This window comes from Plodia interpunctella, chromosome 22 (genome assembly GCF_027563975.2).
Source record: "Plodia interpunctella isolate USDA-ARS_2022_Savannah chromosome 22, ilPloInte3.2, whole genome shotgun sequence".
NCBI lineage: Eukaryota > Metazoa > Arthropoda > Insecta > Lepidoptera > Pyralidae > Plodia > Plodia interpunctella.
The window spans coordinates 3,391,991-3,406,314 of record NC_071315.1 but is presented as its reverse complement, the minus strand read 5'-3'; the positions used below and the strand labels follow the sequence as shown (position 1 = coordinate 3,406,314).

Below are 14,324 nucleotides of genomic sequence, written 5' to 3'. Positions count from 1 at the left end.
TGGTCAAATGTGGTCATAAACTGATATAAACTTGATTTTGACTGAAGATCTTAGCTGTATGAAGTCCTTATAAAACTATATATTTTTAGCGCATGGATTGCTGCCGGCCTCCAACCACGATAGTTTTGTATGACCGGCAGCGACGGTGACGATGATAAAGGCATTAACAAAAACTAAACGCTATTTCGTAACATAGACAACAAATTTTTGAATTAGAAAGTTTACAAAGATCATTTTAATAAAATAGTTTTCAAAAAGCAATACCATTGTTAAATTACTGGATTTACGTATTTTTATTTCATTGCTGATAATTGTATACAATTTTGAATTTTAATCTGGTATGCGGTGCTTTAAAATACAAACAAAATGAGCGCGCGCATTTTGCATTCACTTCAACATCGGTCTATGTTTGTCTATTGTCCGCGTCTTCCTCGCTCTTTTGCGAGACAAACCAACCAAACCAACCCAGCAAAATAATTTTTGGATCTCTTGATCCTTTTTTGATGGCTCGCGTATTTCACAATTGAATGTGTTTATTAGTTCAAACATGAGTGATTATCCTTCTATGGCTACGCTTCAAAATAATAGCCAGACGCAGGGATATGCGAATGCTCTACAACGTGCGAGATTGGTGAGTCTTTCTGCATAATCAGTGATTTCACACCATTTTATTTTTCCCTGATATTACGGATGTTTTCACACCTTCTTACTGCAAATTTTGATTTTACGTGTACGTCTGTCATGTTTTGTTTATCTTGTCATTGTAAAACGTCTATCATTTCACATAACCTACTTAAACGAATGTTCTTTTTCTCTTGTCTTCTTTACGACACGAATTCTCGAATTATTGCTTAGTTAGCATCTGCTTTTACAATTGAAAATCAACAGCATATTATTCTACAGGTTGCAGCGAAATTAGGTAGCAAAAGACCATTGGAAGAAGACGGATCTTCAGAACCCATTCCGAAAAAAGCGGCTTCCCTAGATAATTCATACCAACCACAACAACAACAAGCAATGAGGTCAGTTATATTTTCTTTTTTCAGCTGTGTACCCCTGATTGTATTTTTTCTTCTATTCCCGCCATTTTTACGACAATGATTGACAAAATAGCCCAAATTTGCTGTCCCTACAATTTGTAACTGATGAAGGTTCACTCATGGTTCACACCACAAAGCCAAATATTCATGTGGGCCACATGAATAGGCTTTGTGGTGTGAACCATATGTGAATATATAATGCCTAGTATAATGCCTCTATATGTGGATATCATACTTACATGTTGACTAAGGGATGGAAGGGAAACCTTGTCAGTTGAGAGGCAGCAACAGGATCCCTAAAAAGTGTTGATCAGACTGCTTGTCATAAAAACACAGACAAATCTGCGAAACCATTAAAGATTCATTATACAAGCGGACCTGTGCTAAGCAAATTCTGAAAACACACAAATGAGAGACAAAAACAAATATTTTTATTAAGTTTTAAAAGATTGTCCATAGAAAGTTATAGGTAAGTGGACAATTTTTTTCTGTGTCTATGTTTCTATTGTGTTAAACCTTTACAACTATATTGATATTCATTTTTTTCATATCAAAAATATTAATATGGAAATAAACAGAAACAAAACTGTATGACTGTTTACACTAAAAGTATGCATAGCTTGTTTGGTGTTTGTAAATGCACCTTTAAATGACTATAAGTGACTTGAATAAAGTCTTAGTTTTACACTTCTCTTCAGTGTTAAAATAAAGGATAAACAAACATTTAGACTAGACACAAATAAATGTATTTATTTATTTTATTTATTTATTCATTCATAAGCTTAAATTATCTTTACAGTTATAAAAAAATACTATATAGTAGAAAATATTTTAAAAAGTCTTGTAGCATAATGGTAATTAGTTTTTTTTTTTAATCTTGTAGTAGAGAATTTAAAATTAGACTTAACCCATCGCCTGACCAGTAGCCATCTAGCTGATAACAATTGTTTTTGCATTATGCCTTGATTCATGACAATTGAGGGTTTAAAAAACAATGTTTTCTTGTAGTGGAGCGGTAGCTGCGAGTGCGGCCGCGGCAGCAGCGGCGGCCGCGGCGGCGGCGCGCATCGCCAATAACAGCGCTCCGCCCCCAGCACCTCCACCAGGCCCACCCGGCATGCAGGAACAGACGCTCAACGACTTCATCAGGGTACCCGACAAGATGGTTGGACTTAGTAAGTTTCACAATCTTCTCTTTTGTTTAATGATTACTATGGCAAATTCTTGCAATAGTCATACTCGAGCAAACCGCGTCGATTATTGTGTCGGGAGCGGCATTACCGCGCTATTTACCTATCAATTATAGATCGGCCACATTGTTGTTATCAGCGAAAGTAGCGCCATCGTCCGTGGATCTTTTTTGTGGCACAAACACTATTTTCTTCTCTAACTACAATTTTATTCCTATTTTTTAGATAACTTTAGATTTTGAAATCTCTTACATTTTGTGTTATGCTACTGACTGTATGCCTATAAAAATTGTATGAATATAAGTTTGATAAATAATAAGAGTTATTCTCATATAGGATTTAGAAATAAATATTTAGAATATTTTTTCCCATAGTAATTGGACGCGGTGGAGAACAAATTACCCGACTTCAAGCAGAGTCTGGCTGTAAAATACAAATGGCACCGGATTCAGGTGGCCAGCCTGATAGAGTGTGCACACTCACAGGGTCAAGGGAGGCGATACAGAGGGCCAAGTGAGTATAGATTCTTCTTTGTATGCTAAAGACTGGTGAGGAGGAGGGAAGTGGGCTCCAGGCCCTGACAGAAAAGTTGTTTGAGTAGGTGTCTATTGCTCAATTTCAAACATTTGATATAAGGCTGGCAAACAATGCCTGACGTTAGCCCTCTTTTGGAAAGCGGTTGTTGCCTATTATCGCTAAAGTTATGTAGTGGTTCTGTTCTTAAGCAAAACGCGTGTGGTTCCATGCGACAATTTGGTAAATAATCTACTATTTAGGCAAATTATGTCTATTCTAGGTGATTCCTCCATCAGTCCATATTATTATTATAAAGAGAAAATATTAGTATTTTTGTTTGTAATTAATAAACTCAAAATCTACTGGACAAATTTTGATCAAATTTGGCACAGACACAGACGAAACCTGGCACTCCTGAGTGCCTATATTACTTCTGACGGTTTCGTATTTTAGTATGTTACCCGAGCTAACTAAAGGGCTAAAACCTGTAATTGCAACAGGGAGCTTGTGAACCAGATAGTGAACCACCGCGGACGCGAGAACGCGTCGGGCCAGTTCGAGCAGCAGCCGGGCGGCGGCGGCATGGCCCCCATGCCGCGCGGCGGCGGGCTAGCCACCACCGTGAGTGCACTAAACACAACATACCACACAACAAAACACCCTTCATCCTTCATTCATTTCATTGAACATATAAAAACAATAGGCACAGTTACAATCTTGAAAATTATATGCCCAAATGCCTTAAAGCTGTGAGCTATTTCTTTTAGACAACCTTTTAGCACTGCACAGACTATCGACCTATTTACTTGATTTCTAGAGTCGAATTTTGAACACCTCGTCGCAGGCAATCGTGGAGGTGGGGGGGCTACTCCCAACGCTCCATTTGGGTCGTTCCTACAAGCGTTTCCATGAACGCGACTGCGCTGTCAATATCATTTTTCAAATTTTAATATGGACAAGTCAAGTTTTTCACCTGACTTTTTGAAATAATCAAACTGTATTGGTATAATGTTAATTTATTTTTTCATTTTAGAAACAATCCCTTTCTTAAGAAAATTGATTGGAATGACCGCGGCGGAAGCTAAACGTAGGCGTGTGAGTGTGAATGTGTGCGTTAAACTTGTTCCCGCAACATCATCACAATTTAAGAGAGACTCTTGTCACTTGGAGATTTTTCATTTATTTCCTTTATAATAGCAATAAACATATTTATGTACAGGAAGAAATAATGTTACCGGGCCCCAAAGTGGGTCTCATCATCGGTAAGAACGGCAAGACAATCAAGCAGTTGCAAGAGCAATCTGGAGCCAAAATGGTCGTCATACAGGACGGACCTAACACAGAATACGTAAGTGATTTACGAACATTATTCGTAATAAAAAAAAACTTTACAAATAATAATTTAAGGTGGACTAAATGCAAATGGTGAAAAATGCCCTAAAATCCTTTATTTTCAACAGGAGAAACCCCTCCGCATATCGGGCGACCCAGCCAAAGTGGAGCACGCGAAGCAGCTAGTGTTCGAGCTGCTGCAAGACAAGGACATGCAGAGCGGCGGCGGCGGACGTCAATACGATGACGTCTACTCACCCCAGGAGCAGGGCAACGGACACTCCAACTCTACAGAGGTAGAGGGGATGCAAGTAAATGCCGCTCGGTTATGGTACATCGTATAGTGGAGTTATGCTCGTATTGTACAATTGTATGATAGTGTATTTTTAAATTTTGCGCCTGAACAGTAAATAATAAAAGGTTCGTGCTATGTCCCCTTTGTGTACATGTAATTATTAATTGTATAATGTTTCAGTCAACTTTATTTATTAATAACCAGCTGTTACCCATAGCTTTGCCCGTGATAACAAACTATATCAAAATATCAGAATCGGCTCATGAGTGAAAACAACAGACGACACTGTTAAAACAAAATTGGGTCCTACTTTTTAGATTGTAGACATGTACTAACTTAGAAAATGAATGCTATTTATGTCTTTGACGTGCCATTCCATAGATAGTACTACTCATAAATTTATTTATTTATTTCATCATATAAATCATTTATTTAAATTGACGTAAGTTATGAGCGCAGAGTGGTATTTCTTATTTGAATTTTATAAATGAACCTGAATTATTTGTAGCTCCATTATACGGTGAATCAATATATAGCTTAGATCCCCATCAATTTAACAATGCTAAAAGCATGGTGTACTAACATGAGTAGGCAATCTCATACAAACAATTTTCTAACGCCTTTCGGTTGTCACCAGGTATTAGTGCCAAAGATAGCGGTAGGTGTAGTGATTGGTCGCGGTGGAGACATGATCAAGAAGATCCAAGCGGAGACGGGCTGCAGGGTACAGTTCCATCAAGAAAGGGACGATGGACCGGGAGATAAGAGGTAAGGATGCAATTCCATGTATCAAATTCTTGTTTATTTTATGTACTAGCGGCCCGTCCCGGCTTTTATCGTGAACAGATACACAGACGCGGCAGGACACTTTGTTTTATAATATGTAAGGATTTGGAAACATAACATGTAAATTTTTACACTCATTCATAGATGGGTTTACTCCCAGTTTCTTCCCAAAAACACAGCAGGAAACCCTAGGTAAGCCATGGTTTATAGAACTTTTTTGGAAGATACTGAGTAAATTTTGGGCGTAATCCCATCTCTGCAAACATATAATTCTTAATTCTAACATGAAAAAAATATATATTATTTTACAGAAACTTAATAATCAATAAACAAGCCAATTAGATTTATTTTTATGTTCAGCTTTATTGTGTATAAAATATATTTCCTTGGAGAATTAAAAATGTAGTCCCATTATGGAGTGGCGGGTTGAAGGTGCGATGGCGGAGACGTGTGGTCCGCCCTAGAATTATTAAATAATATGTATAACGTGCCATATACAACGTTGATACACTTGCGAACTTTATCCTGTAATTTTCTAGGTGTTTTTTACAAGGAAAGCCACATCAAGTTGAGCAAGCGAGACAGATGATTGAAGACCTTATTTCTAGTGTAAATGTAAGTATCAACAATACATTTAGAATCTTACGCAAAAACTTTTTCTTGTTTTTTTATTATTTTGCGGTGTCTGGTTCTTCTGTTCTATTCTAGAGAACAGAACCGTCATCTTCCAGTGAATGTCGTACAAGGTGATTAGGGATATAAAGCCCAGCCGATAGGCAATAAGAACATTCTCAGTGGGTTGACTTCAGACAGGCAACCGGTCGTGAATTTTCAAAATCCAAAGGTGTATTTTGTCACGCACAACCTGGGTATCGGGACATTACGACCGAGAATGAATTGGGAATATGTGAGGATGAAAGGAAGAGACTCGTCATTTTGACAAATTTATTTGGTAATTTTTGCACCTAACTCAGGTGTCCATAGGCTGCGGTAACCACTTCCCATGCCCGTTTGCTAGTAAAAAACTTAAACTAAGAAATATGTGTAAATCAATGGCAATTATGATAACAAACAACTACGACACAACTTTTACTCTAAGCAGAGGAGAGACCAAGAGGTGCGGGCGGGGGGCGGGGGGCGCAGCCGCGGGGGCGCGGCGCAGAGGAACGGCGACCGCGGCGACTACCAGCAGTGGCAGGACAACCCCGAGATCAGGGTCACCTTCACTGTCTCCAATCTTAAATGCGGACTCATTATTGGCAGAGGTACCAATCTATAACACTTTTTGATCGTAAAGTTTGACTGGCAAAATGCCCTAGAGCTACGCAAAGCATATGTTGGAGCTCCACGAAAATACTAGTGATATTAAGTATCTATTAGTATTCCTTATAACTTGGTTTTTTTTGTGCACACATAACATTACAACTTCAACATTAGACAGTAATAGAACAGAGCTATGGTATACAAGGCTAGTTGTAAAACCAAAAATGGTTGTACACAGCATGCATTGCTGATCTGACAAGAAAACAAAATAAGCAATAAATAAATCGTTCGAGAAAATTATTATGCTTTAAATAATTTTGCCGTTTAATTTTAATTATGAAATATGTTCTTGATTGAAAGTTTTGTCAGCTGTTGTGTTTTTCAAAGTTTTGACTCCTAAAATAAAATTTTATTTTAGGAGTCTGTTATATGCTTCGCTTTCCAAAATGGTTCCATATTAAAAACAAGTTTGAGAACTCCCTGCTTTATAGCATTAACACCCTAGGTGTTAACACTTTACGGCTGAGGTAGGAACCGAAAAATACTGAGGTGAAAATATTGGTATCCAAAAAAGAACATTAGTTTGGAATTATCGATAATATTGGTCTTCCTTATAAGATATTCTTATTCCTTGATAACAGGTGGAGAAGTAATCAAACAGATAAATGCTCAAACTGGTGCGCATTGCGAAGTGGACAGGAGAGCGACGGGATCCGATAGAAACAACCGCACCTTCTACATCAGAGGTCATCCCGAGGCCGTCGAGAACTGCAAGCGGCTCATCATGGAGAAAGTTAATATGGTAAGTCATCACTGCATAGTATATAACATAGTCGCTTTCCACTATCTATTCTGTACCTATGTATGGGTGGATCTTTGAAAACTGCGCAACGAAAGTACACGATTCCTTAATTGAGGGATTTGATCAAAATGTCTGATAGTCAATGGTGCATTATAAAGTAACTAAGCGTTACTATTCATAGAAATTTTAAATAATTACGCGGGTAACACCGAGAACATCCGGGTTTCAGCGAGATATACATCAAACGGGCGCACATTGCATGCCACTACGGCCGAATTATTTCATCTGTTTACGTCTTACGTTGACGTACACTTAATTTATATGTTACTGTGTTATGGTACCAATGAATAATGACCACATATATCCCCAGCCCATTAACTTCATATCGGAGGGGGGACCGGGCAACATGAGCGGCGGCGGCGGGGGCGGCGCGGGCGGCGGGGAGTACTACGGTGGCGGGGGGTCGCAGCCACCTGCCTGGGGATACAACCCACACTGGCACCAACCTAACCAACAGCCACAGGTATAATAAAGTTAAATTTCACTTTTTACTACAGTGTTGAAATTTCCCACGTCGCGTCAGTTTTCATGACAATGCATTATTATTATAAGCATTGACTTGATGGTGTACCCAGAGTCAGCTCTCAAAATTGTCATTTTTGTAAAAAATCTATGTCAGTCTGGCGTCTAATTTTCGAAGCCGCCTAAAGACATCTGACATCACTTGTAAAACTACTGTTAGAAATGAAAGATTTTTGGACTTAGGTACAACAGCGTTTATTATCGTACAATGAGGAGCCTTAACACTTTACAATCACGGAACATTTATCTTAGCACACACGACTGTTACAAGACGAACGACGACACAGACTGACTTGAAAGCGGGCGCGGGAAGCGGGAACGCGTGATGGTATCCACGGACTATAGCGACTGCGAGCGCCAATCACGATCGAGGACCGCGAACATTACCAAATAAAGCGCGTTATTATTATTAGTAAAAGCATACGCATTGCCGCCAGCCCACAGTATAAATTAATGTAGGGAACGACTAATGTATCGGTAACAACTACCTACCGCCATCTATTGGCAAGTAGTAGCATACACACTAGTAAAATAAATGTCAACAAGAGTGCTGGTTTCCTCGCGATAATAAGAACTGCACGAGTCAACATGCCGATTACACATAAAAATTTAAAAAATATGTATTTTTTTTTATGTTCGGGAGTTTAAAACTACTCCCGTTGTGTATTTGTAAGCATGAAATTCCCCTCAGCAACAAATGCAGATCAATCCGTCTACGGGCCAGCCGGACTACTCCCAGCAATGGATAGACTACTACCGCTCCATGGGCTGCATACAGGAGGCTGAGGCCATCGAACAGCAAGCCAAGCAGCAGAGGCAACAGCAACAACAACAGCAGCAAGGTTTGTTTGTTTATATTTTAGCTGTTAAGGCCCTAGTTAGGGTTGTATATAGGTGAGGGCAGTCAAAAAATATCCTAGATGTTTTTTCGATGATAAAGAACTATGCTACCCTTAGTACTCCGAAATAGTGACGTCACTGCGATAAAAAGTTCCGTATAAATTATTGATTTTGACTTTGGGAAAAGTGTCTGATATGACTTTGTGAAGCTTAAGTTAGTGTTTCATTGATAAATATAGTGAATTCTCTTTTTGATGTCCATTTTTTATGTTTTAGTCAGCAAACAGGCAGATAGCCCTATCGGTGAGTATTTAGATGCTACAACTTTCTAAAACATGAATTCTCAAATCACATGTGATTCATAAGTTGTTCCAGTCATTTATTTTCATGTCATCTGCTTACATTATTTTTACTCAGACACTTTTAGTTTTCTTGTACTCTGTCTGACACTTGAAAATATGTTTTTTTTTAACTACAATACTATTTCGGCAAAATGAAATAAATAATTGGTCTAATTGTTTTTGTTTGTTGAAGTATAAATTAAAATATGCAGAAAGGGTTCCCACCATGTTAGTGACGACATGATTAAATTTAAAAATAAAACTTTGTAAAACATGTATGTACGAGTAACTCTACTATAGTTTCGATCTCTTACATTTAGGAGATCATTATATGGTGTTGGTGGTGATTGGACTCAACTCAACGATACTAAAATATAAATAAATATAAAATAAATATATACGGAACAAATCACACAGATTGAGCTAGCCCCAAAGTAAGTTCGAGACTTGGGTTATGGGATACTAACTCAACGATATTATATTTTATAACAAATACATATATAGATAAACATCCAAGACCCGGGCCAATCAGAAAAAGATCATTTTCCATCATGACCCGACCGGGGATCGAACCTGGGACCTCTCGGTTCAGAGGCAAGCACTTTACCACTGCGCTATCGAGGTCGTCATACTATATTTTATAATATATACAATACATAGATAAACATTCAAGATCCAGATCAATCTGAAAAATATAATTTTCCATCTTGACCCGACCGAGGATCTAAACCGGGAGCTCTTGTGTAACAGTCCGACGGAATCTATATGCCGTTAAACCTATGTTTACGCCAAGTATTTGCTCAGTTTCTTCCCAAAAAGTCTGGCGATGATTAGGCCACAGACGTCGACAAAGAAAAGGAAGAAGGGACCCAGGAAGATCAAGTTAGGCAAATAAAGAAAAAAGTGGACGTCGTGTTGTAGGTATCGTCGTCGTAGTGAAGCAATTAGCTATGGAGAGAGAGCAATGAAAAGAACTTCTCAGAAAAGAGCCTCGCTCGAATGGATTGTTATGAAATTTGGTATACTACATTTGGTATTTGGTGGTTAGGATTTATATTCTAACCTGGAATAATAATTTAAATGTATTCCACCAGGCGGTGGCAACGCAACGCCGGCGCCGGCGGCCCCGGCGGGGGGCGCGGCGGCGGGCGGCGGGGGCGGCGGCGCGGACTACAGCGCACAGTGGGCGGAGTACTACCGCAACATCGGCAAGATAAAGGAGGCTGAGGCGATCGAGGCGCAAATTAAACTCAAGGTAAATATATCGTCCGAAGTGTAGTGAACGAAGCAGTGTTAATCCAATTAATATTTAAATAATTAGTGATAATAGTGTGAATCATACATATAAAATGCTACGATGCTTGTGAACCGATAGGTGCGAATCCTACTTGTGCTACGCGAATACCATTCTGACTCTAGTAGTTTCCGTATACCATCACACAGAAAGTTGCTGTGTGTTTCATTCCACTTAATGACCATGGCATCGGTGCGGTAGAAGTGTGTTATGTCTATGAGGGATATAAATTAATAAAACGATGAATCTCCAGCAACAGCAAGCCGGGTCCGGCGGCGGCACGCCGGGCCCGTCGCCGCCCACGCCGGCGCCGGCGCCGGGCGGCATGGCCGGGTACCCGCAGTACCCGGTGTACCCGGGCGCCGTGTACCCCGGCTACCAGCCCTACCCGTACCCCGGCGCCGCCGCGCCCGACCAGCAGCAGTGAACGGTCAGTTGTATACTCTAAATGGCGGGGGTCTGGACACTTATTTATGTTGATATTTGTAACATTTTAAAAGTTACTTTTCGTATATTTTATATGGGTTTTTTATGTTATTTAAGTACATATATATATATATAATCTATCATACATTTCTTTACTTGACAGACTGTAGTTAATTTATATAATACTATCAAGTTCTTTGCACCCTTTCGGTTCACTTCTTTCTCTTTCCATCCAAAGGTTGGCTGCGAGTAATTGTTTTATGGCAATAAGTCCTCCTTTGCGCTCATTTTTGTTCGATTATCTAGTTACAATTTATGTTTCTTTTGTAAATGATGCAAGAATGAGTTCATATCTTCAAAATTAACTTTGTGAAAATTTTTTTATTTGGATAAGATGCATTTTTCATTATCCAAAATGTGGTATTATATTTACTATCAAAGGGTTCAGAGAAAATATTACTATAATATGAATGTAAAAAATAAGTGTTCAGATTTCGCCAACAATATTAGTAACGCGTTAGGGCGAGCAGGAAAACTTTTGCAACCATTGGCTAAGCTTCCGCAAGAGATGAAACTACTGTAGTGAAAAGATAGCCTTGGTTAGATTATGCTAAGATCATTTTATATCAATTTTTAGCCTTATGTATTTGTAATTATACTATATCATTTTTGTCCTATTATATGCATGTTTAATCAAATAATTATATGGGTATTAATGTGTATTAATTTCAGGCAAGCATGTGTTAATTTGAATATTCTCTTTCAGTTTGCATGCCAAAAGAAATATTATTTATCCTGAGAAATTATGATTTTATGCTCATAGTATTTGTGATTTTTTTAGTAACGCTGTGGTATTAGTATTAATGTAGATTTTGTGTAATGTGACATGTAGCGGATTGATTTTTATAATACTATGTTTATTTTTAACTATCATAGTGTGCTTTATTATTATAATGTGATATTTTTTTACAAATTTTATTGGGAAGGGTGTGTGGCGATCGTAAGGGCAATTCTACCAAATGGTAGTTATTTTCTTGATTTGGTGATTGAATTAGTGTTGGTTTGTTTAGTTGTTTTGAACCTGAACCCATAAGACACTGGATATTGTGGTTTATGAGGAAAGGTAATCACCTATTAGAGATAGCACCAAATTAAGAAAATACCTACCAAATTCCACCTCTATGAAAACTGCTGAAATAATATTGGTAGTTCATAGAGTTGGGACATAAATTAGCTGTTCATATTTAAATTACTATTACGGCTTTGTATACTTTCCGTCTATGTTCCAGCAGTATAATAATTTTACTAAATAATTTAGTAATTAGTTACTAACATAGACAACTTAGATCTTAGACTAGCTACTGTCACTTGTACACGAAATGTCACATTATCAATTAATGCACAGCCGTTTAACACTGCTATACAATGTATAAAATTGTTAGTGTGTGTAGTGTTGCAGATAGGCCAGTACCGGGGTTGCCTGCTCACGAGAACGCATTACCAAATAAAAGTACAAAACTGCCATTTTTACCGAAAACTACTATTTTCCTGTTTTTTGCCATGTTTGTTTGTTCTGATTGCAGAGAGCGGAACGCCCGTCACTACCCGAGGAAGACGACATTTAGTTTTAAACAATTATTATAAGCAAAATGACTTGTTCAAAATAATCACCCATTAAAATCAGTATTTGAATGGACCTGAAACATATTTTGTTACTAATCTACATTGTGACCCTGAATTACGTCATCAGAATAAATATTTGGAATCTACTCATTAAACTGTTAATGCATTTGTCGGTACTTTCCCAAAAATGCTGATGCGATGTCTAGTCAAACTCAAAGAGGAAACATATTCCATAGATATAAAAAGATCACAGAGTTGAATATGAAGTGGTAATTAATCTTCGTACCATTTATTATTTTGACGAATGACATGGCGTATTGTAAAACAAGTATTTTAGTTATAAAATCAAATACGTTGGCGTCGTTGCGTTGCGGGCCGATTGAAGAAACGAGCAAGATACGAGAGAAAACGAACTGGAGATTAGTGACTTTAATTTATAAAATTTATTAGTGCACTTTTAGGTCTGTATTTTCCATCGTAATATTTAGCGTAAGCCGAACTTCTCTAATGTAGTCGACGTTGCTGAACGTACTGACGCCAATGATAGGTTTCAGGTCCATTTCTTAAGGCTTCGTTCGCATCAAAAGCGGTTTGCAAGTTGGGACGAGCACGGTTAAATTGTAGAAAATTAATGTAGCATTGTGAAATAAAATCGGGAGTCATCGCTCGTGTCTTCTTGTCGACCGCGCGATGTAGGGAAGCGGTTAGTTGAGTCATACTCACGGCACATCTAAATGATTTTCTTTATGTGGTTATAATAATATCGATTGTCATATACTATAGTGAGATTATTATCGCCTAACAACCGATTCCGTTACACAAATGACGGCTGTGTGGTCAATTCTTGTTTATTTCGATTGTGTATGTTCATGCGTGTACTTACTGAATGTGTATTGAAAATTTGTCCAGGTGATAACTATAAAATGCCACACTGCTTGTAAAGATGTAAGAAACGGGTTGCCACGGAGCATAGAGAATGGAACAATTGTGAAAGACTTCGTCGCCCTGAGGAGTCGAGGTAAATGCACTGTTAGTGACTGGTACACTGTGACATGTTGACCATTTTGTGTATACGGCGAGGCGGGACGATGTTAGTTTTACATGTACCTTCTAAACCTTATTGTGTCTATGTGATGTAAAGCTAAAATCTCACGTCCACTCCAGTCTAATTAGGATATACTTCAGAAATTCTCACAGATAGGTTGTAAAATTCAATTACATAATTTAGCATATGTATGTTTTCGACTAAATTTAGCTTTGATAATCGAGTTAGGCATTAGGCATAGTGTACGACGCGACGGCAATGTGAACCTATTTACATTCCTCGAAATTGTTGGAACTCGACGTTGAGGCGACGGATTGCAACCATCCTGTATTATGTATAAGATATAAAGTGTATGTTATTCACATATCGTGTGTTCATTTTATTTCTAACTATGATTTCTCTTCACAGACCCCTGAGGTAAGTGACCCCCTAATGAAATATTACAGCACCTTTACAGCAGTCTCATATCATATGATTTGATGATGTTATGTGCAATTTGTATTACTTTATTTCCTTAATATGATATTTTCTGATATTAGGTTGTCATCTGCATTGGTATCATGTAGAAATCTATTTAATTTGACATGTCTAACATAATATCTCTGGCTTGTGTTTGCATTGTACCATGTGCTTTCCACAGTGATAAGACAACAGTATCGGCAGACCTCGGCAAGAATCGAACCCTATACTTCTACACCTGGTGTATATTTTTTAATACCTTTTGTACTATGTATTGTACTGTTTTTGTATGCCCTTTTTATGTCATGTTCTGTGATCATATTCCTATTATATTTCTGCCATGATTGTTGTCGGTCTGTTAAAGGTGCGAGACCTAACTGCCAAGGGTACACATATTAAATAGAAACGTAGTATTTTCGCCGGCGGAAGAGACGGAGCCACGTGTGCTGTGCTCACTGTGGGTTAAGTATTGAAGACGAACGTAAGTATA

At 38.2% G+C, this 14,324-nt stretch overlaps 1 protein-coding gene across 7 annotated transcripts; it reads left to right on the top strand.

Annotated features, from left to right (window-relative positions):
- Positions 1-406: 406 nt before the first annotated feature.
- On the top strand, positions 407-13,739 carry Psi (P-element somatic inhibitor). Of its 7 annotated transcripts, none has more exons than XM_053762483.2 (17): positions 407-631; positions 904-1,022; positions 2,049-2,215; positions 2,605-2,743; positions 3,247-3,367; positions 3,966-4,094; positions 4,207-4,374; positions 5,011-5,141; positions 5,699-5,774; positions 6,262-6,424; positions 7,064-7,224; positions 7,595-7,747; positions 8,498-8,648; positions 8,923-8,949; positions 10,082-10,242; positions 10,535-10,711; positions 12,291-13,739. In XM_053762483.2, the coding sequence occupies exons 1-16, from the start codon at positions 548-550 to the stop codon at positions 10,706-10,708; spliced, it is 2,124 nt and encodes a 707-aa protein (XP_053618458.1). In that variant the 5' UTR covers positions 407-547; the 3' UTR covers positions 10,709-10,711; positions 12,291-13,739. The 7 variants fall into 7 exon arrangements, with proteins under 7 accessions (XP_053618458.1, XP_053618457.1, XP_053618454.1 ...); XM_053762482.2 differs by having other exon boundaries at positions 6,259-6,424; XM_053762479.2 differs by having other exon boundaries at positions 4,207-4,389.
- The last annotated feature ends 585 nt before the right edge of the window (positions 13,740-14,324 follow it).

Bases quoted from the DNA above. Each gene is read 5' to 3' on its own strand.
- Psi (XM_053762478.2), top strand. From the start codon at position 548: ATGAGTGATTATCCTTCTATGGCTACGCTTCAAAATAATAGCCAGACG. The intron at 3,368-3,965 runs GTGAGTGCACTA...ATTTATGTACAG, and splicing joins GCGGCGGGCTAGCCACCACC to GAAGAAATAATGTTACCGGG. The intron at 4,095-4,206 runs GTAAGTGATTTA...TATTTTCAACAG, and splicing joins ACGGACCTAACACAGAATAC to GAGAAACCCCTCCGCATATC.